At 48.4% G+C, this 27148-nt stretch overlaps 1 protein-coding gene, 1 long non-coding RNA gene and 2 gene segments (V, D, J or C); 3 read left to right on the forward strand and 1 right to left on the reverse strand.

Moving 5' to 3' along the window:
* Nucleotides 1-22978, reverse strand: LOC149917388 (uncharacterized). 4 transcript variants are annotated; one of them, XR_016467618.1, is made up of 5 exons: nucleotides 22186-22978; nucleotides 14876-15397; nucleotides 4383-4904; nucleotides 2351-2872; nucleotides 1-840 (listed from the first exon to the last, which is right to left on the reverse strand). It is a non-coding gene; the product is annotated as an uncharacterized LOC149917388 (long non-coding RNA). The 4 variants fall into 4 exon arrangements; XR_016467616.1 differs by lacking the exon at nucleotides 1-840 and having other exon boundaries at nucleotides 1626-2872; XR_016467617.1 differs by lacking the exons at nucleotides 1-840; nucleotides 2351-2872; nucleotides 4383-4904 and adding an exon at nucleotides 21926-22040 and having other exon boundaries at nucleotides 13646-15397.
* LOC149917389 (Ig kappa chain V-III region PC 4050-like) lies at nucleotides 8048-9309 on the forward strand. The segment is given in 2 exon segments: nucleotides 8048-8731; nucleotides 8826-9309. Coding segments are annotated over 2 exon segments (492 nt in total).
* Nucleotides 9466-10404, forward strand: LOC149917390 (T cell receptor gamma variable 9-like). The segment is given in 1 exon segment: nucleotides 9466-10404. A coding segment is annotated over 1 exon segment (618 nt).
* The window catches only part of LOC116238588 (Ig heavy chain Mem5), a 20693-nt gene continuing 13388 nt past the window's right edge, over nucleotides 19844-27148 (forward strand). Inside the window, exon 1 of the mRNA XM_090142239.1 lies at nucleotides 19844-20441. Within this exon, the coding sequence (XP_089998365.1) occupies nucleotides 19965-20441 (477 nt within the window). The 5' untranslated portion in view covers nucleotides 19844-19964. The remainder of the gene's footprint in view (nucleotides 20442-27148) is intronic.

Consider the following 27148-nt stretch of genomic DNA (forward strand, 5'->3'; position numbering starts at 1 on the left):
TTCCCAAGTGCAATGTTGCCACTGAATCATGATTACTTCTTTTACCTTTCTTTTTCTTATTTGTTTGTTTTTTCCCCCACAGAACTTCCATCCCCACAGACTCCCACTTGGTGCTGTCTCCATCCAAGGCCCCATTCATTCTGCTCCTCCACAGCAGCAAAGTGGAAGCAGCAAACATGCAGCTGCTGGCAGCTCTTATGACCACAACCACTCTGTCTTGTACATTCTGCTTTCTTAAGCTTCCTTTTCCTCACAGCAACCCATGGATGAGTTCAAAGATATCTTTCCACATCCCTGACTGTCACTGAATAACAATTTCTCCTCTTTTTTTCTTATTTCCTAGATGAATTTGCATGGAAAGTTCCCATTCAGAGCCCTCTATCCATCACCAAGTCACAAGGAAGTGTACGTCTGCAGTGTCGTTTTGGAGACTTGTTTGGACATTTTGATGACACCGTCATACACTGGTATCAACAAAAGGAGAATACACCTCCAGAGAGGCTAGTCTTCTTTGCATCAGGCTTGTGGTCCACCTGCTGTCGTCCAGGACCCAGGGTCCTTCACCATAGAGCTCCTTTCCAGCATGTCAATCACAAACCAATTCTGAAGCATGTGCTTAATGCCCGCTCCTGTTGAAGCTGGTGCCATTATTAGCACTCCAGTCTTCAAACACATCCAGCCTTTCTAAGGGCAAAACTCTTCATTGCCTTAGGATTAACACATCAGCACGGGAAACTCAACTGCTCCATTGGCATGCTTTGCCTAATCATGGCAGAAATCGACTGATTCTTGAGGAAAGCTGACACAGCCTTGATTTTCTGGTCCAGCCGTTGTGATCCCCTAGGAAAGGAGGCCCAGAAAAAGAACTACAGTGAGTGAATGCAAAACAATATTCTTGCAAATCCCAAGTACTTCAAAGAAACATATCATCCCGCCTCCCCTGTAGTCTACTCTGCTCCACAAGTAGGAGACTCTTAACCCCCTGGAAATACAATTTACCTGTTTTGGGTACTGCAAAATCCCAAGGAGGCCAATTTGCTTTGGAGATTTACTCCCTCTTATCTACCACAAATGCAGATGTGCTTTTTATAAACTCACCTGAACGCTTGCTCCCCGACTCTCCCTGCTCCCAGCGGGACATCTGGGGACAAATTCCTTTGCTCTGCTGCACAGGGTCACCATCAGCCCCCAAAGGGGTCAACTCCTCCCCCCATGAAACACAGCTCATTGTACGGGCAGCAATTTCCTGTTCTCAGTCTCAACAGCAGCCGAGAAGGACAAGCAACCATGCTGCTGCTGGCTGCCCTTGTGGCCACAACCACTTGGTCTTGTTCGTACTTTTTCTTAAGCTTACTTCTCCTCACAGGAACCCGAGGATGAGCTAAAAGGCATTATCCCAAATCCACAACCAACACTAAATAACATATTTTCTGCACTCTTTTTTTTTCCATTTTTTTCCTAGGTGCGTTTGTGTGGGAAATTCCCATACAGAGCCCCGTATCCATCACCAAGTCACGAGGAAGCATACGTCTGCAATGCCATTTTAAAGAGTTCTCTGGAAATTTTGATAACACTGCCATACACTGGTATCAACAAAAGGAGAATACACCTCCAGAGAGGCTAGTCTTCTTTGCATCAGGGAAAACTGCAGTTGAAAGTGGCTTTCAAGGAAACAAGTACGTGGTTAATGAAGTTTCTAGTCAGAAACTGTTCATTCTTACAATAAACGATGTAAGTCCAGATGATGCTGCTACATACTACTGTGCCTACTGGGACCCACACCTGGATAGATGCTATAAGACCATCAAGCCACAAAACTCCTTCAAACACTCAACTTCAACTTCAGTCTGAACCACAGCACCGTTACTGCCTCACTGCCCCAGCCTTCTCACTCCATCTGCTATCAGCTTCTACCCAGAGCAAATACTGCATGGATGCAGAGAATCACAAACAATAAAGGGCTGGAAAGGACCTCTGGACATCATCCAGTCCATCCTCCCTGCTAAAGCAGATTCCCTAGAGAGGGGAAGAGTCCAAGAAGGTCCTGAATGTCACCAGAGGACACTCCCCACCCTCTCTGGGCAGCCAGCTCCTTTGCTCTGACACCCTCAAAGAAAAGAAGAGGTTATTCCTCAAGTTCAGATGGAACCACCCGTGTTCCAGTTTGTAGCACATCTTGCCCCTTGTCCTGTTGCTGGGCAACACTGAAGAGCCTGGCCCACCCATCTGACTCCCACCCTTAAGATATTTACAAGCGTTGATAAGATCCCCTCTCCGTCTCCTCCAGGCTGAGTAGTCCCAGGTCCTTCAGCCTTTCCTCATAAGGCAGATGTTCCACCCCCCTAATCACCTTTGTGGCCCACCACTGGGCTCCCGAGAAGCTCCCTGCTTTCCTTGAGCTGAGAAGCCCAGAAGAGAACACGGCACTCCAGATGTGGGGTCGCCAGGGCAGGGCAGAAAGCGAGGATCACCTCCCTCAACCTGCTGGCCACACTCTTCTCAATCCACCCCAGGATCCCATTGGCCTTCTTGGCCACAGGGGCACACTGATGGCTTGTGGTCCACCTGCTGTCGTCCAGGACCCAGGGTCCTTCTCCATAGAGCTCCTTTCCAGCATGTCAATCACAAACCAATTCTGATGCATGTGCTTAATGCCCGCTCCTGTTGAAGCTGGTGCCATTATTAGCACTCCAGTCTTCAAACACATCCAGCCTTTCTAAGGGCAAAACTCTTCATTGCCTTAGGATTAACACATCAGCACGGGAAACTCAACTGCTCCATTGGCATGCTTTGCCTAATCATGGCAGAAATCGACTGATTCTTGAGGAAAGCTGACACAGCCTTGATTTTCTGGTCCAGCCGTTGTGATCCCCTAGGAAAGGAGGCCCAGAAAAAGAACTACAGTGAGTGAATGCAAAACAATATTCTTGCAAATCCCAAGTACTTCAAAGAAACATATCATCCCGCCTCCCCTGTAGTCTACTCTGCTCCACAAGTAGGAGACTCTTAACCCCCTGGAAATACAATTTACCTGTTTTGGGTACTGCAAAATCCCAAGGAGGCCAATTTGCTTTGGAGATTTACTCCCTCTTATCTACCACAAATGCAGATGTGCTTTTTATAAACTCACCTGAACGCTTGCTCCCCGACTCTCCCTGCTCCCAGCGGGACATCTGGGGACAAATTCCTTTGCTCTGCTGCACAGGGTCACCATCAGCCCCCAAAGGGGTCAACTCCTCCCCCCATGAAACACAGCTCATTGTACGGGCAGCAATTTCCTGTTCTCAGTCTCAACAGCAGCCGAGAAGGACAAGCAACCATGCTGCTGCTGGCTGCCCTTGTGGCCACAACCACTTGGTCTTGTTCGTACTTTTTCTTAAGCTTACTTCTCCTCACAGGAACCCGAGGATGAGCTAAAAGGCATTATCCCAAATCCACAACCAACACTAAATAACATATTTTCTGCACTCTTTTTTTTTCCATTTTTTTCCTAGGTGCGTTTGTGTGGGAAATTCCCATACAGAGCCCCGTATCCATCACCAAGTCACGAGGAAGCATACGTCTGCAATGCCATTTTAAAGAGTTCTCTGGAAATTTTGATAACACTGCCATACACTGGTATCAACAAAAGGAGAATACACCTCCAGAGAGGCTAGTCTTCTTTGCATCAGGGAAAACTGCAGTTGAAAGTGGCTTTCAAGGAAACAAGTACGTGGTTAATGAAGTTTCTAGTCAGAAACTGTTCATTCTTACAATAAACGATGTAAGTCCAGATGATGCTGCTACATACTACTGTGCCTACTGGGACCCACACCTGGATAGATGCTATAAGACCATCAAGCCACAAAACTCCTTCAAACACTCAACTTCAACTTCAGTCTGAACCACAGCACCGTTACTGCCTCACTGCCCCAGCCTTCTCACTCCATCTGCTATCAGCTTCTACCCAGAGCAAATACTGCATGGATGCAGAGAATCACAAACAATAAAGGGCTGGAAAGGACCTCTGGACATCATCCAGTCCATCCTCCCTGCTAAAGCAGATTCCCTAGAGAGGGGAAGAGTCCAAGAAGGTCCTGAATGTCACCAGAGGACACTCCCCACCCTCTCTGGGCAGCCAGCTCCTTTGCTCTGACACCCTCAAAGAAAAGAAGAGGTTATTCCTCAAGTTCAGATGGAACCACCCGTGTTCCGGTTTGTAGCACATCTTGCCCCTTGTCCTGTTGCTGGGCAACACTGAAGAGCCTGGCCCACCCATCTGACTCCCACCCTTAAGATATTTACAAGCGTTGATAAGATCCCCTCTCCGTCTCCTCCAGGCTGAGTAGTCCCAGGTCCTTCAGCCTTTCCTCATAAGGCAGATGTTCCACCCCCCTAATCACCTTTGTGGCCCACCACTGGGCTCCCGAGAAGCTCCCTGCTTTCCTTGAGCTGAGAAGCCCAGAAGAGAACACGGCACTCCAGATGTGGGGTCGCCAGGGCAGGGCAGAAAGCGAGGATCACCTCCCTCAACCTGCTGGCCACACTCTTCTCAATCCACCCCAGGATCCCATTGGCCTTCTTGGCCACAGGGGCACACTGATGGCTTGTGGTCCACCTGCTGTCGTCCAGGACCCAGGGTCCTTCTCCATAGAGCTCCTTTCCAGCATGTCAATCACAAACCAATTCTGATGCATGTGCTTAATGCCCGCTCCTGTTGAAGCTGGTGCCATTATTAGCACTCCAGTCTTCAAACACATCCAGCCTTTCTAAGGGCAAAACTCTTCATTGCCTTAGGATTAACACATCAGCACGGGAAACTCAACTGCTCCATTGGCATGCTTTGCCTAATCATGGCAGAAATCGACTGATTCTTGAGGAAAGCTGACACAGCCTTGATTTTCTGGTCCAGCCGTTGTGATCCCCTAGGAAAGGAGGCCCAGAAAAAGAACTACAGTGAGTGAATGCAAAACAATATTCTTGCAAATCCCAAGTACTTCAAAGAAACATATCATCCCGCCTCCCCTGTAGTCTACTCTGCTCCACAAGTAGGAGACTCTTAACCCCCTGGAAATACAATTTACCTGTTTTGGGTACTGCAAAATCCCAAGGAGGCCAATTTGCTTTGGAGATTTACTCCCTCTTATCTACCACAAATGCAGATGTGCTTTTTATAAACTCACCTGAACGCTTGCTCCCCGACTCTCCCTGCTCCCAGCGGGACATCTGGGGACAAATTCCTTTGCTCTGCTGCACAGGGTCACCATCAGCCCCCAAAGGGGTCAACTCCTCCCCCCATGAAACACAGCTCATTGTACGGGCAGCAATTTCCTGTTCTCAGTCTCAACAGCAGCCGAGAAGGACAAGCAACCATGCTGCTGCTGGCTGCCCTTGTGGCCACAACCACTTGGTCTTGTTCGTACTTTTTCTTAAGCTTACTTCTCCTCACAGGAACCCGAGGATGAGCTAAAAGGCATTATCCCAAATCCACAACCAACACTAAATAACATATTTTCTGCACTCTTTTTTTTTCCATTTTTTTCCTAGGTGCGTTTGTGTGGGAAATTCCCATACAGAGCCCCGTATCCATCACCAAGTCACGAGGAAGCATACGTCTGCAATGCCATTTTAAAGAGTTCTCTGGAAATTTTGATAACACTGCCATACACTGGTATCAACAAAAGGAGAATAAAACCCTGGGGAGGATCATCTACTTCACATCAGGAGCAACTGTAGTAGATGAGAGCTTCCAAAGGCACAGATACATGATTCAAACTATTTCTAGACAGAAACTTTGCATTCTTACCATAAGAAATGTACTTCTAGACGACGCTGCTACCTACTATTGTGCCTACTGGGTCCCACACTACAACAGAAGCCCAACAATCACCTCAACCAATACTCCTCCAGCAGCTCAACCACAAACCATTTGAAAGATCCCAACTCACTTCCCCACCATGGAGGAGTCTCCTGAACATGTGGGGAGGATTTCCTCATTGCTGACCAGCTCCTTGCAGATGTCAGCTTCCAGAAGATGAGGATTTCAAGCAAGCCAAGGGGGGCAAGGCTGAAGCAAACAGTGGATGTCTAAAACATAACCCAACCTCAGCACTTCAGGTGCTCTTCCTTTTTCCTCAGGCATAGCCTTGAACTCTTTGTAATGGTTCAGCTTGGATACAAAGGAAAAATTTCTTCTCAGAAAGAGTGGTGATATGTTGGAATAGGCTGCTCTAGTAAGTGGTGGAGTCCCCATCCCTGGAAGCTTTCAAGAAAAGGGTAGATGTGGCACTTAGGGACGTGCTTTGTCAACATGGATGACAGTTGGACTAGATGATCGTAGCAGTCTTTTCCAACCTTCATGATTCTACGATTTCTTCAGTACAAAGCAGTGCCTTAACATGCTCTTGTTCCTGGTGATGACTGAAGAGGCTCAAAGCCTTTTGCTTTTTCATAAGAAAACAAAGAGAGATCTTGAGCTTGAAGGGTCCTAAGATTTTCAGTGAAGGAAAAAGTCTTATGTTGATTTAGAAGATAGCAACTGAGGGAGAAGGAAGATTTGCTATTCATTCCTCCGGAGACCTGGAGATGAGGATTTTTCTCCTTTTTCAAGCTGTGTCAGTCTCTTTCCCCATCCTTCTTGCTTTCACTTTCTGTGTTTCACTCCCAGTCATCGCAGTAACAACACATCTGAATCACAACAGAAGTGCGGACGCTGCAATGCCAAAGCCAGTCCCAACAAAAACAGCTTTCCTCCTTTAAGAACACCTGTCCCTATTTATGCCTTTAAGCAATGTGTGCCTCTTAGCTTCTGATTCAGTGTTCACGTTGACCCTCATGGCTGTGAAAGTAATCCACACAAGTTTTTCCCTATCATCAGGCCTTTCTTCAGTATTTTCCTTTACTGTGGTACAACTGAGACTCTCCCCACTTTCTTCTTTGAACTGTAACTCGTTGAAGAACAGTAGCCTGGTGGCTCAAGAAGTGACACAATTTCATGTATGTATCAGGTGTCCAAACTGGCCATGGCTATTGCTGGATTTTGTCCTGCAAAGGCTTGCAAGCTAAAGACACACTGAGGAACTGGACAATCTTTCTGCGGCACACAGTGCTTTGCTTTCTGTGTTTCTAACTATGAGACCTCCCTGTGAGACACACTGCTGTGGGCACAATCCAGTCCCTGCAAGAACAGCCAAGGTGGCAGTGGCATCCTTCACAGTGTGACTCGGGACACAGCTGGGGAAGAACTGGTCAGCCTCTTTCTCTGCCTATCTTATTTCTGGTATTGCATGTCAGTTTTCATAAAAATAATAGAATCTCTTCAGTTGGGAAAGCCCCATAAGATCGTCAAATCCACCCATCCATCTAGCACTTCTAAGTCCAGTACTAATCCGTGTCCCTAATGGCTTTTAAATACCTGCAGAGATGGGGACTCCACCATTTATTTCACTGGGCAGCCTGTTCAACAGTTGTGCCCAGAAGAATTTAGAGTAGACAACTGTTTCTCTTGCATCTGCTTAAACCATCTGCAGTCCGGTTCCTCTCTGCAGACACAAACCGTACGTTCTTAGCCTCCATTGGTTTGCAGTCATTAGGGCACACAAGGTCCCAGAAGTGTTCAGACTTTTTCTTTGAAATGCCAAGCTAAGCATGCAGGCTGGTTGACAGTCCCAGGGTTTTCTCAGATGTTATCTTGGGCTGTCCTGAAAGGAACAAGCGTGCAAAGGAAAAGCCTTCATCACCCTTCTGCTGATACAGGAAAAGAGGAGCCATACAGCATCAGAGACTCTCACAGGAAAGGGGAGCTTTGCTGAAAAATGTTGATGGCTGACTGTAACCAGGCAGAGAGAAAGGCAGAGCTCCTGAAGTTGCTCAGTGGTACATAGATTTGAGTTTTCTGGGCAAAGAAGTCAGCTCGAGCAAGTTGCAGTTTCATCACAGGATAGTTTTATAAAGCAAAGATTTAAGAAAAAGCAATCCCTCTTTGTGTCAGAAGGCGGATATTGTTAAGACTTGGAATAGCAACAACTCCAGGTTTACCCTGTGTTTGTCTGCACCTTCCAGACAGAGCAGGAAGGAAAACCTGAACCTGCACTGCAGCAGTCCAACTTCCTCCAAGCTCCTGGTGCCTGTATGCCCTGAAGCAGCAACGGGCAGGCTCAAGGCCAGCACAGCACTCCTGTTCATCTTCCAGCTCTTTGGACACCTATGAATTAAACTTACATCTTTCCCCCTTCTCACCAGACCACATGCATTCTTTCCGACAGCTCTGGATTTTCACTACCAACACGTTGGCCATTTGGCAGAACCCCCAGCAGCCAGCACACTGCTTGGCTGCGCTCTCGCTGGGGCAGGGGCTGCAGCCCTGCCCTGCTGCTGCCCTGCTGCCTGCCTGTCTGTGCAGCTCACCAGGGGCAGGACGTGACAAACAGCACACGGGGCTGCGCGGCTGCTGTGGGCAACCCGCCTGCAAGGGGGAGAAGGCAAAGGAAGCGGCACTGGGAAGAGACACGGTCCGGTTTCACCCCAGCTGGCTGCTGGGGGCCGCTGTTGTGGAAATGGCTGCAAGCGCTTCTTGATCCTATCGGCAGGTAGAACAGCCCCATTGGGAATCAGAAAGAAGTGATTTCCACCGCTCGGATCTGCTCTGGGATCTCTCGAGTGCGAGACTGAGGCTGTCCACGCAGGGAAGCCCCAAGGAGAGCAGCAACCATGTGGCTGCTGACAGCTCTCGTGCTGGCAGTTGGTTTCTCCTGTACGTGCCCTGCTCGCCCCGCTGCCTGCATGAATAGCGGGAACCTCTGCTGTTCCAGCTTTGTCTGCCCAGTTTCTCTCTTGCTTCCCCTTAGGTGGCTCTGCACAAGCCCTGCAGCAAAGTCCAGCGTCCATCACCAAGCCTGAAAGCAAAACACTGCTCGTCACCTGCCGCATCTCCATCTCCAACTTTGACAAAGTCTTCATTCACTGGTACCGCAGGAGGCCGGGGGCAGCTCCCAGGCGCATTGCCTACATGGCAACCAGGCTGTTCCTTGACAGTGAGTCCGACGAGGGGAAATTCAGCATCGAGAAGGACCTCGCCAAATCCCAGTGCACCCTGACAGTGGGCAGGCTCACTGCACAAGACGCTGCCACCTACTACTGTGCCATATGGGATGCACAGCAGCAGAGAGCCGTAGGGAACCCGCACAAAGACATGCTCTGCTTCCTGAACCACATCCTAGAATGCCAGGAGACGTGTGGGAATGGCCTCACCTTCCCTCTGCATCTTTATTCGAGGCAAATCCTATGTGGGCTCTAAACTGTTTGCGTTTCATGTACCGTTTGGCCCAGACTGTAAGGTCCCTCTGTTGTGCTGCTTTCTCACAGCATCACCTGCTGGCTGCACAGGGCCCCTCTCTGGGTGGCCGCTAGTGAGTCACATCCTGCCCTCAGGCACAGCCCCTGTCCCTGCCACAGAGCTGGGGGCTTTCTCTGGGGCACAGGCAAGCAGGCACCACGAGAAGAATGCTGCTGCTGCTGCTGCCACTGCTGGCCCTGGCTGAAGCCTGCTTGCATCCATTCCCCTCCCCGTGGAGGCTCCACTTGCAGCAGCAGCAGGAGGCTGTCCTGCATACGCCTGCGGGCAGCAGGCTGGCAGTGCTTGCTGCCTTTTCCCTCCTTCTGATACAGGGACATGCACAAGTGCTGCTGCTACAGAGTCCACCATCTGTTACCAAACCGAGATCCAGAACTGTGAATATTGAGTGCAAACCTAAGGGCATAGCTTACTTCCAGGCTGCCTACATCCACTGGTACCGACAACTGCCTGCCAGAGCTCCTGAAAGGCTTCTCTATGTGACAGGAGAATCACAAGTTTCCTATGATTCGGAATCCTATAGGAACAAGTATTTGTCCTATAAAAGGGAGAATAAAATCTGCACTCTGTCAGTTAGGAACATAGAGGATGGAGATGAAGGTACCTACTACTGTGCCTACTGGGTGACCCACAGCAGGAGCAGCCTGCAGGCAGCCCTTACAGAAAGCTGGCTGCAACCTGAGCAGCACACTTTCATACAAGTGCCGAGAGCCACAGCTGCCTTCCTGCCCCCATCTCTCAGCCTTCAAGACATCCCCACAAGCTGAAGCAGAGGAAGAAATTCCAGACGAAAGCCAAGACACTTACGTGGCAATCATGTTCAGAGCTCACTGTCTCTGTCGCTATTCTGCGTGGCCTGAGCTCATTGTTTCCTCTCCCTACCAGCAGCAGTCCTGCCCCTAATGTTCAGTTTTTCACGCTGGAATGGCAGCACTAAAGGGCTGATGAAAGATGCTTCTTGGACAGCTCTGGGAATTGGGAGGAGTAGAGAGACCTGGGGAAGGGCACAACTGAACAACCCTGCTTTCTAGGCGTGTGCTTAACAAGATTTGTGGGTAAGATTAAATGGAGTGTAGCAGATAGATAGATAGATAGGTGCACACAAAACAGTTACTGGATTGAACATTTTAGGTCCTCTCTACAGTGTTACTGATGGGGTTTCATTTGCTGGTGAATTTCCCGCACACAAATACGCCCTCCCTGGCAATGAGCTGAAGAGCTTCCATTGGATGAGCCATGAGTCATCTCCTCCTCCCAGCTGCTGATGCTTTCTCCACCTGGATGGCTTTATAACACTTCTCCACTGCCTCAGCTCCACATTTCACTCTTGCACACAGCATGTTCTTGCTTCCCTTACTCGCTGTGACTTCATTTTGGTCCCGTAAGTGCCGTTTCCTTTCTCCTCTGCATCCCATGCATAGAGAACACAGTCCCTGCTCCAAGCTTGGTGGGTCCTGGCCTACATGCAGCTCCTCCCTGTTCCCTTGCAGGTGGAGATGCACAGGCTGTACCGGTGCAAAGCCCGGCAGAGCTCAGGCTGTTGGAGGGCAGCTCAGTCACCATGACATGCCAGCTGAGCAGTGAAAACGTTGTGCACTGGTACAGGCAGCTTCCCGGGGAGCCACCCAAGAGGATACTGTACATGTCTGGATCTGCACCTACTTTCGATGACAACAATGACAGAGCGAAGTTTCAAGTGCAGAAAAATCCTTCCAACAGTGTTCTGACAATAAGGAAAGCAACCCGGAGGGATACTGGAACTTACTACTGTGCATATTGGTATTATGAATATTCTGTATGGTTCACAGCATTAGGTGGGCAAAAGTAAGCCGTACAAAAAGGCATCTGGCACTGTGAACCTTAAGCTCTCAACTCCTGCCAGATGCAGATTCTCCTTTATGCCACCTTTCTCTGGTAATTTTCTGCAGCAGGAGAGTAAAAGCAAAAGATTAACATGGCAAATGCTAAATGAATTATCTCAACTAATTCTCAGAATATTTCTTCTGTACTTACACATACCTGTACCACGCAGAAACTGAACAGTCTCAGTCACTTACGGATAAAAATAGGCAGTTATGGCCAAGAACTGACTGTACTCAGAGCACTCACCTGACAGTGAGCACAGACTGTCTGTGCCTGAGAACAATGCACAGTGGTAAGTATTCCTTATTCATTGAAAGCCGTACAGCAGAGGAACATATCTCTATCTCCTGGAGGCTCTCATCTGAAAGGAGGCACACACGTGAAACAATGAGAGAAAACTACATGATCTTCTAGATCCTCCTTCATTCTTTTTCTGCTGTCACTGCACTTACTACCAACTCCTTCTGCAGCCCCAAAAGCCCAATTTCATTGACTCGATTTCTCACCTGATGCACCCAGACAGGACTTCACTCTTCTTCCGTGGGCCTGGTCTCCATTGAGCCTCCACTGAGCAAAGGTCATTGAGTTCTAAGAATTAGTGTCTATGGTCAAAGCCTCTGTTCACCATGCAGAGGAAAGCTGGCATTTGTCTGTCAGTTAGCTCCAAAGCCGAGTACTGAATTTGATTAGAACCCTCAGGCACAACTCCTGTGAGGTGCTGCACTAGAGAGACTGGACCTTCAGCCTCACAGAGATTGCCACGCTGGTGGTTTGGCAAGGCTCTGAACACTGCTTGTGTGTGAATGAATGTGCCATCGTGCCTTTCAGTCCTCGCGTGGGGCAGCGGTTCTTTGCATTTCTCTGAAAAGCAGACAGGACCACCATCTTCTAGACAACCTCAGCTTTCTCCGCCCTTGCTCCTTTCCCAGGCTGCTGTAGCTTCCTGACAAGCACAGCCCCATGTTGATAGGCACAGAAAAACATTGCTGGAGACTTCTCCTCCCACCTGGGGCCCCACTCACACGTCTCTCAGCCTCAACAGCAGCTGAGCAGGAGCAGCAGACATGCTGCTGCTGGCAGCTCTGATGCTTGCAACTGCATGGTCTTGTAAGTGCTTCAGCTTCTTTTTCCTCACAGGCAACCATGGATTTTGCCCTAACAGATGTCTTCCCAAGTGGTTGCTTACCAGTCGCTACTTAATGTCTCTTCTTTTTTGCTTTTCTTTTTTTTCCTTTCTTTTCTTTTCTTATCATTTCTTTTCTACTTTTTCCTTTTTGTAATTCTAGATGGACATGCACAGGAAACTCCCATACAGAGCCCTGTATCCATCACTATGGCACAAGGAAACGCTGATCTGAAGTGTCATTTTAAGGACTTCTCTGGAAATTTTGATAACACCGTCATACACTGGTATCAACAGAAGGAGAATAAAGCTCCAGTCAGGATGATCTACTACACATCAGGGAGGGCAGAAGTAGAAGAAGGGTTTCAAAAGTACAGATATAGGATTCAAACTATTTCTAGTCAGAAACTTTGCACTCTTACCATAAGAAATGTAATTCGGGATGATGCTGCTACTTACTATTGTGCCTACTGGGACCCTCACTGTGGCAGATGTCAAACAATCACCTCAGCAAATACTTCCTCAGCAGCAAAACCACAGATCATTTGGAATAATCTGGTGCCGGGCAGATTTCTGCTCTGTGGGCAGAAGAATAGCAATGGACTGATGCACATTTCATCTGCCCTGGCAGATTTTGGCCACAGGGATTTAGTCTCGTGTTCTCTCCATACAGTCTGTAGCACAAATGTGACTGTAACTGACTGAGGTTGCCCACACAGCAGATTGCCCTGGGCTGCCGCTGCAAGGAGGACTGTGTGCATGCATCTCTCCCCCTTCTCCTTCAAGTCTGTTCCATCCTTCTCTCCTCCTTGCTCCTGCACTGAAGCCACCCACCTGCCTGACCTGACAGAAAATGAAACGGCCTTTGCCATTGCTATTTACTGAAAAGAGAGGCCGTTGTCCCTTCTCTGAGCAATATGTGCTTAACACCGCATTGCCACGTGTCTTTCTGCTTTTGTTTTCCAGTCTTTCTCTCCAAGAAGTGTTTGCATTTCTTCTGAGGCTCAGAACTGAAATCCTGTGGCTGTGCATTTCCTGCCACGCTCCAAATCAAAGGCAGGGCACACGCTCACGGTGCTGCTGCCCGTTGCTGGAAGCTGATACCTACCGGCTCTTCAGCGGAGAAAAACTATGCACAGGAAAAACATCGCTGGAGACTTCTCCTCCCACCTGGGGCCCCACTCACACATCTCTCAGCCTCAACAGCAGCTGAGCAGGAGCAGCAGACATGCTGCTGCTGGCAGCTCTGATGCTTGCAACTGCATGGTCTTGTAAGTGCTTCAGCTTCTTTTTCCTCACGGGTTCCCATGGGTGACATAACAGATATCTTCCCAAGTGCAATGTTGCCACTGAATCATGATTACTTCTTTTACCTTTCTTTTTCTTATTTGTTTGTTTTTTCCCCCACAGAACTTCCATCCCCACAGACTCCCACTTGGTGCTGTCTCCATCCAAGGCCCCATTCATTCTGCTCCTCCACAGCAGCAAAGTGGAAGCAGCAAACATGCAGCTGCTGGCAGCTCTTATGACCACAACCACTCTGTCTTGTACATTCTGCTTTCTTAAGCTTCCTTTTCCTCACAGCAACCCATGGATGAGTTCAAAGATATCTTTCCACATCCCTGACTGTCACTGAATAACAATTTCTCCTCTTTTTTTCTTATTTCCTAGATGAATTTGCATGGAAAGTTCCCATTCAGAGCCCTCTATCCATCACCAAGTCACAAGGAAGTGTACGTCTGCAGTGTCGTTTTGGAGACTTGTTTGGACATTTTGATGACACCGTCATACACTGGTATCAACAAAAGGAGAATACACCTCCAGAGAGGCTAGTCTTCTTTGCATCAGGGAAAACTGCAGTTGAAAGTGGCTTTCAAGGAAACAAGTACGTGGTTAATGAAGTTTCTAGTCAGAAACTGTTCATTCTTACAATAAACGATGTAAGTCCAGATGATGCTGCTACATACTACTGTGCCTACTGGGACCCACACCTGGATAGATGCTATAAGACCATCAAGCCACAAAACTCCTTCAAACACTCAACTTCAACTTCAGTCTGAACCACAGCACCGTTACTGCCTCACTGCCCCAGCCTTCTCACTCCATCTGCTATCAGCTGCTACCCAGAGCAAATACTGCATGGATGCAGAGAATCACAAACAATAAAGGGCTGGAAAGGACCTCTGGACATCATCCAGTCCATCCTCCCTGCTAAAGCAGATTCCCTAGAGAGGGGAAGAGTCCAAGAAGGTCCTGAATGTCACCAGAGGACACTCCCACCCTCTCTGGGCAGCCAGCTCCTTTGCTCTGACACCCTCAAAGAAAAGAAGAGGTTATTCCTCAAGTTCAGATGGAACCACCCGTGTTCCAGTTTGTAGCACATCTTGCCCCTTGTCCTGTTGCTGGGCAACACTGAAGAGCCTGGCCCACCCATCTGACTCCCACCCTTAAGATATTTACAAGCGTTGATAAGATCCCCTCTCCATCTCCTCCAGGCTGAGTAGTCCCAGGTCCTTCAGCCTTTCCTCATAAGGCAGATGTTCCACCCCCCTAATCACCTTTGTGGCCCACCACTGGGCTCCCGAGAAGCTCCCTGCTTTCCTTGAGCTGAGAAGCCCAGAAGAGAACACGGCACTCCAGATGTGGGGTCGCCAGGGCAGGGCAGAAAGCGAGGATCACCTCCCTCAACCTGCTGGCCACACTCTTCTCAATCCACCCCAGGATCCCATTGGCCTTCTTGGCCACAGGGGCACACTGATGGCTTGTGGTCCACCTGCTGTCGTCCAGGACCCAGGGTCCTTCTCCATAGAGCTCCTTTCCAGCATGTCAATCACAAACCAATTCTGATGCATGTGCTTAATGCCCGCTCCTGTTGAAGCTGGTGCCATTATTAGCACTCCAGTCTTCAAACACATCCAGCCTTTCTAAGGGCAAAACTCTTCATTGCCTTAGGATTAACACATCAGCACGGGAAACTCAACTGCTCCATTGGCATGCTTTGCCTAATCATGGCAGAAATCGACTGATTCTTGAGGAAAGCTGACACAGCCATGATTTTCTGGTCCAGCCGTTGTGATCCCCTAGGAAAGGAGGCCCAGAAAAAGAACTACAGTGAGTGAATGCAAAACAATATTCTTGCAAATCCCAAGTACTTCAAAGAAACATATCATCCCGCCTCCCCTGTAGTCTACTCTGCTCCACAAGTAGGAGACTCTTAACCCCCTGGAAATACAATTTACCTGTTTTGGGTACTGCAAAATCCCAAGGAGGCCAATTTGCTTTGGAGATTTACTCCCTCTTATCTACCACAAATGCAGATGTGCTTTTTATAAACTCACCTGAACGCTTGCTCCCCGACTCTCCCTGCTCCCAGCGGGACATCTGGGGACAAATTCCTTTGCTCTGCTGCACAGGGTCACCATCAGCCCCCAAAGGGGTCAACTCCTCCCCCCATGAAACACAGCTCATTGTACGGGCAGCAATTTCCTGTTCTCAGTCTCAACAGCAGCCGAGAAGGACAAGCAACCATGCTGCTGCTGGCTGCCCTTGTGGCCACAACCACTTGGTCTTGTTCGTACTTTTTCTTAAGCTTACTTCTCCTCACAGGAACCCGAGGATGAGCTAAAAGGCATTATCCCAAATCCACAACCAACACTAAATAACATATTTTCTGCACTCTTTTTTTTTCCATTTTTTTCCTAGGTGCGTTTGTGTGGGAAATTCCCATACAGAGCCCCGTATCCATCACCAAGTCACGAGGAAGCATACGTCTGCAATGCCATTTTAAAGAGTTCTCTGGAAATTTTGATAACACTGCCATACACTGGTATCAACAAAAGGAGAATAAAACCCTGGGGAGGATCATCTACTTCACATCAGGAGCAACTGTAGTAGATGAGAGCTTCCAAAGGCACAGATACATGATTCAAACTATTTCTAGACAGAAACTTTGCATTCTTACCATAAGAAATGTACTTCTAGACGACGCTGCTACCTACTATTGTGCCTACTGGGTCCCACACTACAACAGAAGCCCAACAATCACCTCAACCAATACTCCTCCAGCAGCTCAACCACAAACCATTTGAAAGATCCCAACTCACTTCCCCACCATGGAGGAGTCTCCTGAACATGTGGGGAGGATTTCCTCATTGCTGACCAGCTCCTTGCAGATGTCAGCTTCCAGAAGATGAGGATTTCAAGCAAGCCAAGGGGGGCAAGGCTGAAGCAAACAGTGGATGTCTAAAACATAACCCAACCTCAGCACTTCAGGTGCTCTTCCTTTTTCCTCAGGCATAGCCTTGAACTCTTTGTAATGGTTCAGCTTGGATACAAAGGAAAAATTTCTTCTCAGAAATAGCGGTGATATGTTGGAATAGGCTGCTCTAGTAAGTGGTGGAGTCCCCATCCCTGGAAGCTTTCAAGAAAAGGGTAGATGTGCCACTTAGGGACGTGGTTTGTCAACATGGATGACAGTTGGAATAGATGATCGTAGCAGTCTTTTCCAACCTTCATGATTCTACGATTTCTTCAGTACAAAGCAGTGCCTTAACATGCTCTTGTTCCTGGTGATGACTGAAGAGGCTCAAAGCCTTTTGCTTTTTCATAAGAAAACAAAGAGAGATCTTGAGCTTGAAGGGTCCTAAGATTTTCAGTGAAGGAAAAAGTCTTATGTTGATTTAGAAGATAGCAACTGAGGGAGAAGGAAGATTTGCTATTCATTCCTCCGGAGACCTGGAGATGAGGATTTTTCTCCTTTTTCGAGCTGTGTCAGTCTCTTTCCCCATCCTTCTTGCTTTCACTTTCTGTGTTTCACTCCCAGTCATCGCAGTAACAACACATCTGAATCACGACAGAAGTGCGGACGCTGCAATGCCAAAGCCAGTCCCAACAAAAACAGCTTTCCTCCTTTAAGAACACCTGTCCCTATTTATGCCTTTAAGCAATGTGTGCCTCTTAGCTTCTGATTCAGTGTTCACATTGACCCTCATGGCTGTGAAAGTAATCCACACAAGTTTTTCCCTATCATCAGGCCTTTCTTCAGTATTTTCCTTTACTGTGGTACAACTGAGACTCTCCCCACTTTCTTCTTTGAACTGTAACTCGTTGAAGAACAGTAGCCTGGTGGCTCAAGAAGTGACACAATTTCATGTATGTATCAGGTGTCCAAACTGGCCATGCCTATTGCTGGATTTTGTCCTGCAAAGGCTTGCAAGCTAAAGACACACTGAGGAACTGGACAATCTTTCTGCGGCACACAGTGCTTTGCTTTCTGTGTTTCTAACTATGAGACCTCCCTGTGAGACACACTGCTGTGGGCACAATCCAGTCCCTGCAAGAACAGCCAAGGTGGCAGTGGCATCCTTCACAGTGTGACTCAGGACACAGCTGGGGAAGAACTGGTCAGCCTCTTTCGCTGCCTATCTTATTTCTGGTATTGCATGACAGTTTTCATAAAAATAATAGAATCTCTTCAGTTGGGAAAGCCCCATAAGATCGTCAAATCCACCCATCCATCTAGCACTTCTAAGTCCAGTACTAATCCGTGTCCCTAATGGCTTTTAAATACCTGCAGAGATGGGGACTCCACCATTCATTTCACTGGGCAGCCTGTTCAACAGTTGTGCCCAGAAGAATTTAGAGTAGACAACTGTTTCTCTTACATCTGCTTAAACCATCTGCAGTCCGGTTCCTCTCTGCAGACACAAACCGTACTTTCTTAGCCTCCATTGGTTTGCAGTCATTAGGGCACACAAGGTCCCAGAAGTGTTCAGACTTTTTCTTTGAAATGCCAAGCTAAGCATGCAGGCTGGTTGACAGTCCCAGGGTTTTCTCAGATGTTATCTTGGGCTGTCCTGAAAGGAACAAGCGTGCAAAGGAAAAGCCTTCATCACCCTTCTGCTGATACAGGAAAAGATGAGCCATACAGCATCAGAGACTCTCACAGGAAAGGGGAGCTTTGCTGGAAAATGTTGATGGCTGACTGTAACCAGGCACAGAGAAAGGCAGAGCTCCTGAAGTTGCTCAGTGGTACATAGATTTGAGTTTTCTGGGCAAAGCAGTCAGCTCGAGCAAGTTGCAGTTTCATCACGTGCTAGTTTTATAATGCAAAGATTTAAGAAAAAGCAATCCCTCTTTGTGTCTGAAGGCGGATATTGTTAAGACTTGGAATAGCAACAACTCCAGGTTTACCCTGTGTTTCTCTGCACCTTCCAGACACAGCAGGAAGGAAAACCTGAACCTGCACTACAGCAGTCCAACTTCCTCCAAGCTCCTGGTGCCTGTATGCCCTTAAGCAGCAATGGGCAGGACCAGGCCAGCACAGCACTCCTGTTCCTCTTCCAGCTCTTTGGACACCTATGAATTAAACTTACATCTTTCCCCCTTCTCACCAGACCACATGCATTCTTTCCGACAGCTCCGGATTTTCACTACCAACACGTTGGCCATTTGGCAGAACCCCCAGCAGCCAGCACACTGCTTGGCTGCGCTCTCGCTGGGGCAGGGGCTGCAGCCCTGCCCTGCTGCTGCCCTGCTGCCTGCCTGTCTGTGCAGCTCACCAGGGGCAGGACGTGACAAACAGCACACGGGGCTGCGCGGCTGCTGTGGGCAACCCGCCTGCAAGGGGGAGAAGGCAAAGGAAGCGGCACTGGGAAGAGACACGGTCCGGTTTCACCCCAGCTGGCTGCTGGGGGCCGCTGTTGGCTGCAAGCGCTTCTTGATCCTATCGGCAGGTAGAACAGCCCCACTGGGAATCAGAAAGAAGTGATTTCCACCGCTCGGATCTGCTCTGGGATCTCTCGAGTGCGAGACTGAGGCTGTCCACGCAGGGAAGCCCCAAGGAGAGCAGCAACCATGTGGCTGCTGACAGCTCTCGTGCTGGCAGTTGGTTTCTCCTGTACGTGCCCTGCTCGCCCCGCTGCCTGCATGAATAGCGGGAACCTCTGCTGTTCCAGCTTTGTCTGCCCAGTTTCTCTCTTGCTTCCCCTTAGGTGGCTCTGCAGAAGCCCTGCAGCAAAGTCCAGCGTCCATCACCAAGCCTGAAAGCAAAACACTGCTCGTCACCTGCCGCATCTCCATCTCCAACTTTGACAAAGTCTTCATTCACTGGTACCGCAGGAGGCCGGGGGCAGCTCCCAGGCGCATTGCCTACATGGCAACCAGGCTGTTCCTTGACAGTGAGTCCGACGAGGGGAAATTCAGCATCGAGAAGGACCTCGCCAAATCCCAGTGCACCCTGACAGTGGGCAGGCTCACTGCACAAGACGCTGCCACCTACTACTGTGCCATATGGGATGCACAGCAGCAGAGAGCCGTAGGGAACCCGCACAAAGACATGCTCTGCTTCCTGAACCACATCCTAGAATGCCAGGAGACATGTGGGAATGGCCTCACCTTCCCTCTGCATCTTTATTCGAGGCAAATCCCATGTGGGCTCCAAACTGTTTGCGTTTCATGTACCGTTTGGCCCAGACTGTAATGTCCCTCTGTTGTGCTGCTTTCTCACAGCATCACCTGCTGGCTGCGCAGGGCCCCTCTCTGGGTGGCCGCTAGTGAGTCACATCCTGCCCTCAGGCACAGCCCCTGTCCCTGCCACAGAGCTGGGGGCTTTCTCTGGGGCACAGGCAAGCAGGCACCACGAGAAGAATGCTGCTGCTGCTGCTGCTGCCACTGCTGGCCCTGGCTGGAGCCTGCTTGCATCCATTCCCCTCCCCGTGGAGGCTCCACTTGCAGCAGCAGCAGAAGGCTGTCCTGCGTACGCCTGCGGGCAGCAGGCTGGCAGTGCTTGCTGCCTTTTCCCTCCTTCTGATACAGGGACATGCACAAGTGCTGCTGCTACAGAGTCCACCATCTGTTACCAAACCGAGATCCAGAACTGTGAATATTGAGTGCAAACCTAAGGGCATAGCTAACTTCCAGGCTGCCTACATCCACTGGTACCGACAACTGCCTGCCAGAGCTCCTGAATGGCTCCTTTCTGTGACAGGAGAATCACAAGTTTTCTATGATTCGGAATCCTATAGGAACAAGTACTTGTCTTCCAAAATGGGGAACAAATTTTGCTATCTATCAATTCTAAACATCCGTGATGATGATGAAGGTACCTACTACTGTGCCTACTGGGTGTCCCACAGCAGGAGCAGCCTGCAGGCAGCCCTTACAGAAAGCTGGCTGCAACCTGAGCAGCACACTTTCATACAAGTGCCGAGAGCCACAGCTGCCTTCCTGCCCCCATCTCTCAGCCTTCAAGACATCCCCACAAGCTGAAGCAGAGGAAGGAATTCCAAGACAAAAGCCAAGACACTTATGTGGCAATCATGTTCAGAGCTCACTGTCTCTGTCACTATTCTGCGTGGCCTGAGCTCATTGTTTCCTCTCCCTACCAGCAGCAGTCCTGCCCCTAATGTTCAGTTTTTCACGCTGGAATGGCAGCACTAAAGGGCTGATGAAAGATGCTTCTTGGACAGCCCTGGGAATTGGGAGGAGTAGAGAGACCTGGGGAAGGGCACAACTGAACAACCCTGCTTTCTAGGCGTGTGCTTAACAAGATTTGTGGGTAAGATTAAATGGAGTGTAGCAGATAGATAGATAGATAGGTGCACACAAAACAGTTACTGGATTGAATATTTTAGGTCCTCTCTACAGTGTTACTGATGGGGTTTCATTTGCTGGTGAATTTCCCGCACACAAATACGCCCTCCCTGGCAATGAGCTGAAGAGCTTCCATTGGATGAGCCATGAGTCATCTCCTCCTCCCAGCTGCTGATGCTTTCTCCACCTGGATGGCTTTATAACACTTCTCCACTGCCTCAGCTCTACATTTCACTCTTGCACACAGCATGCTGTTGCTTCCCTTACTCGCTGTGACTTCATTTTGGTCCCGTAAGTGCCGTTTCCTTTCTCCTCTGCATGCTGTGCATGGAGAACACAGTCCCTGCTCCAAGCTTGGTGTTTCCTGGCCTACATGCAGCTCCTCCCTGTTCCCTTGCAGGTGGAGATGCACAGGCTGTACCGGTGCAAAGCCCGGCAGAGCTCAGGCTGTTGGAGGGCAGCTCAGTCACCATGACATGCCTGAGCAGTGAAAACGTTGTGCACTGGTACAGGCAGCTTCCCGGGGAGCCACCCAAGAGGATACTGTACATGTCTGGATCTGCACCTACTTTCGATGACAACAATGACAGAGCGAAGTTTCAAGTGCAGAAAAATCCTTCCAACAGTGTTCTGACAATAAGGAAAGCAACCCGGAGGGATACTGGAACTTACTACTGTGCATATTGGTATTATGAATATTCTGTATGGTTCACAGCATAAGGTGGGCAGAGGTAAGCCGTACAAAAAGGCATCTGGCACTGTGAACCTCAAGCTCTCAACTCCTGCCAGATGCAGATTCTCCTTTATGCCACCTTTCTCTGGTAATTTTCTGCAGCAGGAGAGTAAAAGCAAAAGATTAACATGGCAAATGCTAAATGAATTATCTCAACTAATTCTCAGAATATTTCTTCTGTACTTACACATACCTGTACCACGCAGAAACTGAACAGTCTCAGTCACTTACGGATAAAAATAGGCAGTTATGGCCAAGAACTGACTGTACTCAGAGCACTCACCTGACAGTGAGCACAGACTGTCTGTGCCTGAGAACAATGCACAGTGGTAAGTATTCCTTATTCATTGAAAGCCGTACAGCAGAGGAACATATCTCTATCTCCTGGAGGCTCTCATCTGAAAGGAGGCACACACGTGAAACAATGAGAGAAAACTACATGATCTTCTAGATCCTCCTTCATTCTTTTTCTGCTGTCACTGCACTTACTACCAACTCCTTCTGCAGCCCCAAAAGCCCAATTTCATTGACTCGATTTCTCACCTGATGCACCCAGACAGGACTTCACTCTTCTTCCGTGGGCCTGGTCTCCATTGAGCCTCCACTGAGCAAAGGTCATTGAGTTCTAAGAATTAGTGTCTATGGTCAAAGCCTCCGTTCACCATGCAGAGGAAAGCTGGCATTTGTCTGTCAGTTAGCTCCAAAGCCGAGTACTGAATTTGATTAGAACCCTCAGGCACAACTCCTGTGAGGTGCTGCACTAGAGAGACTGGACCTTCAGCCTCACAGAGATTGCCACGCTGGTGGTTTGGCAAGGCTCTGAACACTGCTTGTGTGTGAATGAATGTGCCATCGTGCCTTTCAGTCCTCGCGTGGGGCAGCGGTTCTTTGCATTTCTCTGAAAAGCAGACAGGACCACCATCTTCTAGACAACCTCAGCTTTCTCCGCCCTTGCTCCTTTCCCAGGCTGCTGTAGCTTCCTGACAAGCACAGCCCCATGTTGATAGGCACAGAAAAACATTGCTGGAGACTTCTCCTCCCACCTGGGGCCCCACTCACACATCTCTCAGCCTCAACAGCAGCTGAGCAGGAGCAGCAGACATGCTGCTGCTGGCAGCTCTGATGCTTGCAACTGCATGGTCTTGTAAGTGCTTCAGCTTCTTTTTCCTCACAGGCAACCATGGATTTTGCCCTAACAGATGTCTTCCCAAGTGGTTGCTTACCAGTCGCTACTTAATGTCTCTTCTTTTTTGCTTTTCTTTTTTTTCCTTTCTTTTCTTTTCTTATCATTTCTTTTCTACTTTTTCCTTTTTGTAATTCTAGATGGATTTGCATAGGAAACTCCCCTACAGAGCCCTGTATCCATCACCATGGCACAAGGAAACGCTGATCTGAAGTGTCATTTTAAGGACTTCTCTGGAAATTTTGATAACACCGTCATACACTGGTATCAACAGAAGGAGAATAAAGCTCCAGTCAGGATGATCTACTACACATCAGGGAGGGCAGAAGTAGAAGAAGGGTTTCAAAAGTACAGATATAGGATTCAAACTATTTCTAGTCAGAAACTTTGCACTCTTACCATAAGAAATGTAATTCGGGATGATGCTGCTACTTACTATTGTGCCTACTGGGACCCTCACTGTGGCAGATGCCAAACAATCACCTCAGCAAATACTTCCTCAGCAGCAAAGCCACAGATCATTTGGAATAATCTGGTGCCAGGCAGATTTCTGCTCTGTGGGCAGAAGAATAGCAATGGACTGATGCACATTTCATCTGCCCTGGCAGATTTTGGCCACAGGGATTTAGTCTCGTGTTCTCTCCATACAGTCCCTAGCACAAATGTGACTGTAACTGACTGAGGTTGCCCACACAGCAGATTGCCCTGGGCTGCCGCTGCAAGGAGGACTGTGTGCATGCATCTCTCCCCCTTCTCCTTCAAGTCTGTTCCATCCTTCTCTCCTCCTTGCTCCTGCACTGAAGCCACCCACCTGCCTGACCTGACAGAAAATGAAACGGCCTTTGCCATTGGTATTTACTAGAAAGAGAGGCCGTTGTCCCTTCTCCGAGCAATATGTGCTTAACACCGCATTGCCACGTGTCTTTCTGCTTTTGTTTTCCAGTCTTTCTCTCCAAGAAGTGTTTGCATTTCTTCTGAGGCTCAGAACTGAAATCCTGTGGCTGTGCATTTCCTGCCACGCTCCAAATCAAAGGCAGGGCACACGCTCACGGTGCTGCTGCCCGTTGCTGGAAGCTGATACCTACCGGCTCTTCAGCAGAGGGCAGTGTGTGCAGAGAGGATTTCTTCGTGCTGGAGACGGGTGAGCATGCTGGAGCAGCTGAAGGGGGTCCCACATGGAAAAGGACATAGCTCCCATTCACTCTGAGCGACGGCGCACATGCAGTGCCCACCAGGGTGTCTTCTCAGCTCGCAGCCTTGCACCTGATGCCCAGCTGCTCTTGCTCTCAATCCTTTCTCAGTAGCTCTTACACAAAATTCAAGTCCTTGGATAGAGCAATAGTTCTTGCATTTCCCTGAAAAGGAGATGGGATGTTAAATCTCTAAAAAGATACCTTTCCAAGTGCAAGGTTGGTAATGAATAATATAATTTCAAAACTGCCACACAGAGACCTGTATCCATCACCAAGTCACAAGGAAATATACAGCTGAAGTGTCATTTTAAAGACTTCTCTGGAAATTTTAACAAGACCTTCATACACTGGTATCAACAGAAGGAGAATAAAGTTCCAGTGTGGATACTCTCCTCCTGGAACCCTGATATGTGTCTTCTTGCAATAGGCACCACAAAGTGTCATTTGTAATTCTGCCTACTAGAAGACTTGCTGTGTTAGAAATCCTCAGTGCAAAACTTAGACAGTAGCTATTGTTTAGACATTAGCTCCACTTTAGACGGGTGAGCAAGCTGGGGCACCACAATGAGGTCTCTCATGGGATGAAGGCATACCTCTGACCCCCTGCATATGATGGCACATGTGTACTGCCCACCAAGGTGGCCTCTAGACTGGCAGCTTTGCACCTGATGCCCAGATGGAGCTGCTCTTGTTCTCAGTCCTTTCTCAGCAGCTCTTAACAAGTTGCAAGTCCTTCCATTTAGCAATTACATTTGTATGAAAAATGGATAGCGTGACAACTTTCTGGCCAACCTGAGCATCTGCTAGCCTTACTCGTTCTCAGGCTGCCAAGAATTTTCTGCCAGCACAGCCCTGCATTGTTATGCACAGAAAAAACCATCACTGGACATTTCTCCTCCCACTCAGTGCAGCCTCCATCCAAGGCCCCTTGCATTCTCCACTGAGTCTCAACAGCAGCTGAGTGGGAGCAGCAAACATGCTGATGCTGGCAGTTCTTATGGCCACAGCTGCATGGTTTTGTAAGTCCTTTTTCTTTTGTTTCCTTCATAGGGTGCCCTTTGCTGCACTAACAATTTTCCTAATCCCTGAATTTCTGCTAATAACATCATTTACCCATTTTGTCTCTTGCAGATGGATTTGCACAGGAAATTCCTATACAGAGCCCTATATCCATCACCAAGTACCAGAAAAGTGCACGTATGTTCTGTGAAATGAAGAAATTACCAGGACGTTTTGATAACACCGTCATACACTGGTATCAAATGAAAGAGAATAAACCTCCAGAGAGGCTGCTCTTCTTTGCAGCAGGGAAAACTGCAGTTGAAAGTGGCTTTCAAGGGAAGAAGTACATGGTTGATAAAGTTTCTAGTCGAAATCTGTGTATTCTTACAATAAACGATGTAAGTCCAGATGATGCTGCTACATACTACTGTGCCTACTGGGACCCTCACCTTGATAGATGCTCAGAGGCCACCAAGCCACAAAACTCCTTCAAACACTCAACTTCAACTTCAGTCTGAACCACAGGATTGTTATTGTCTCATTGCCCCAGCCTTCTCATCTGCTATCAGCTGCTACCCAGAGCAAATACTGCATGGATGTAGAGAAACACAAACAATAAAGGGCTGGAAGGGACCTCTGGACATCATCCAGTCCATCCTCCCTGCTAAAGCAGATTCCCTAGAGAGGTTACACGGGGAAGAGTCCAAGAAGGTCCTGAATGTCTCCAAAGGATGTATTGATGTCTTCCGCATGATGCTGCTACCTACTATTGTGCCTACAGGGATACTCACAGTACAGCAGCAGCCCAACAATCACCTCAACCAATACTCCTCCAGCAGCTCAACCACAAACCATTTGAAAGATCCCAACTCACTTCCCCACCATGGAGGAGTCTCCTGAACATGTGGGGAGGATTTCCTCATTGCTGACCAGCTCCTTGCAGATGTCAGCTTCCAGAAGATGGGGATTTCAAGCAAGCCAAGGGGGGCAAGGCTGAAGCAAACAGTGGATGTCTAAAACATAACCCAACCTCAGCACTTCAGGTGCTCTTCCTTTTTCCTCAGGCATAGCCTTGAACTCTTTGTAATGGTTCAGCTTGGATACAAAGGAAAAATTTCTTCTCAGAAAGAGTGGTGATATGTTGGAATAGGCTGCTCTAGTAAGCGGTGGAGTCCCCATCCCTGGAAGCTTTCAAGAAAAGGGTAGATGTGCCACTTAGGGACGTGGTTTGTCAACATGGATGACAGTTGGACTAGATGATCGTAGCAGTCTTTTCCAACCTTCATGATTCTATGATTTCTTCAGTACAAAGCAGTGCTTTTTCATGCTGGTGACACAATTGCATGTATCTAGTTGGTGTCCAAATGTGCTATTGCTGAATTTTGTCCTAATTCTTGCAAGCCAAAAACACACTGAGGAACTGAACAATCTTTCTGCAGCATTGTGCAGAAGTGCTTTGCTTTCTGTGTTTCTAACTATGAGACCTCCCATCTGTACACTGTTCCAAACCCTGCAAGAACAGCCAAGGTGGCTGAGTCTTCCCCAGCATGACTGAGGACACAGCTGGTGAAGAACTGGTCAGCCTCTTTCTCTGCCTATCTTATTTCTGGTATTGCATGACAGTTTTCATAAAAATAATAGAATCTCTTCAGTTGGAAAAGCCCCATAAGATCATCAAGTCCACACATCCATCTAGCACTTCTAAGTCCAGTACCGTGTCCCTAATGGCTTTTAAATACCTGCAGAGATGGGGACTCCACCATTCATTTCACTGGGCAGCCTGTTCAACAGTTGTGCCCAGAAGAATTTAGAGTAGACAACTGTTTCTCTTACGTCTGCTTAAACTGAAAGTTGGTCTAAACTGCTTAAACCATCCGCAGTCTGGTTTCCTCCCGTAGCCACAAACCGTACTTTCCTGACATTGGTTTGCAGTCATTAGGGCAAACAAGGTCCCAGAAGTGTTCAGACTTTTTCTTTGAAATGCCAAGCTAAGCATGCAGGCTGGTTGACAGTCCCAGGGTTTTCTCAGATGTAATCTTGGGCTGTCCTGAAAGGAACAAGCGTGCAAAGGAAAAGCCTTCATCACCCTTCTGCTGATACAGGAAAAGATGTGTGTGTGTGGTTATTT

Source organism: Phasianus colchicus, chromosome 6, assembly GCF_987193195.1.
Source record: "Phasianus colchicus chromosome 6, bPhaCol1.hap1.1, whole genome shotgun sequence".
NCBI classification, from domain to species: domain Eukaryota; kingdom Metazoa; phylum Chordata; class Aves; order Galliformes; family Phasianidae; genus Phasianus; species Phasianus colchicus.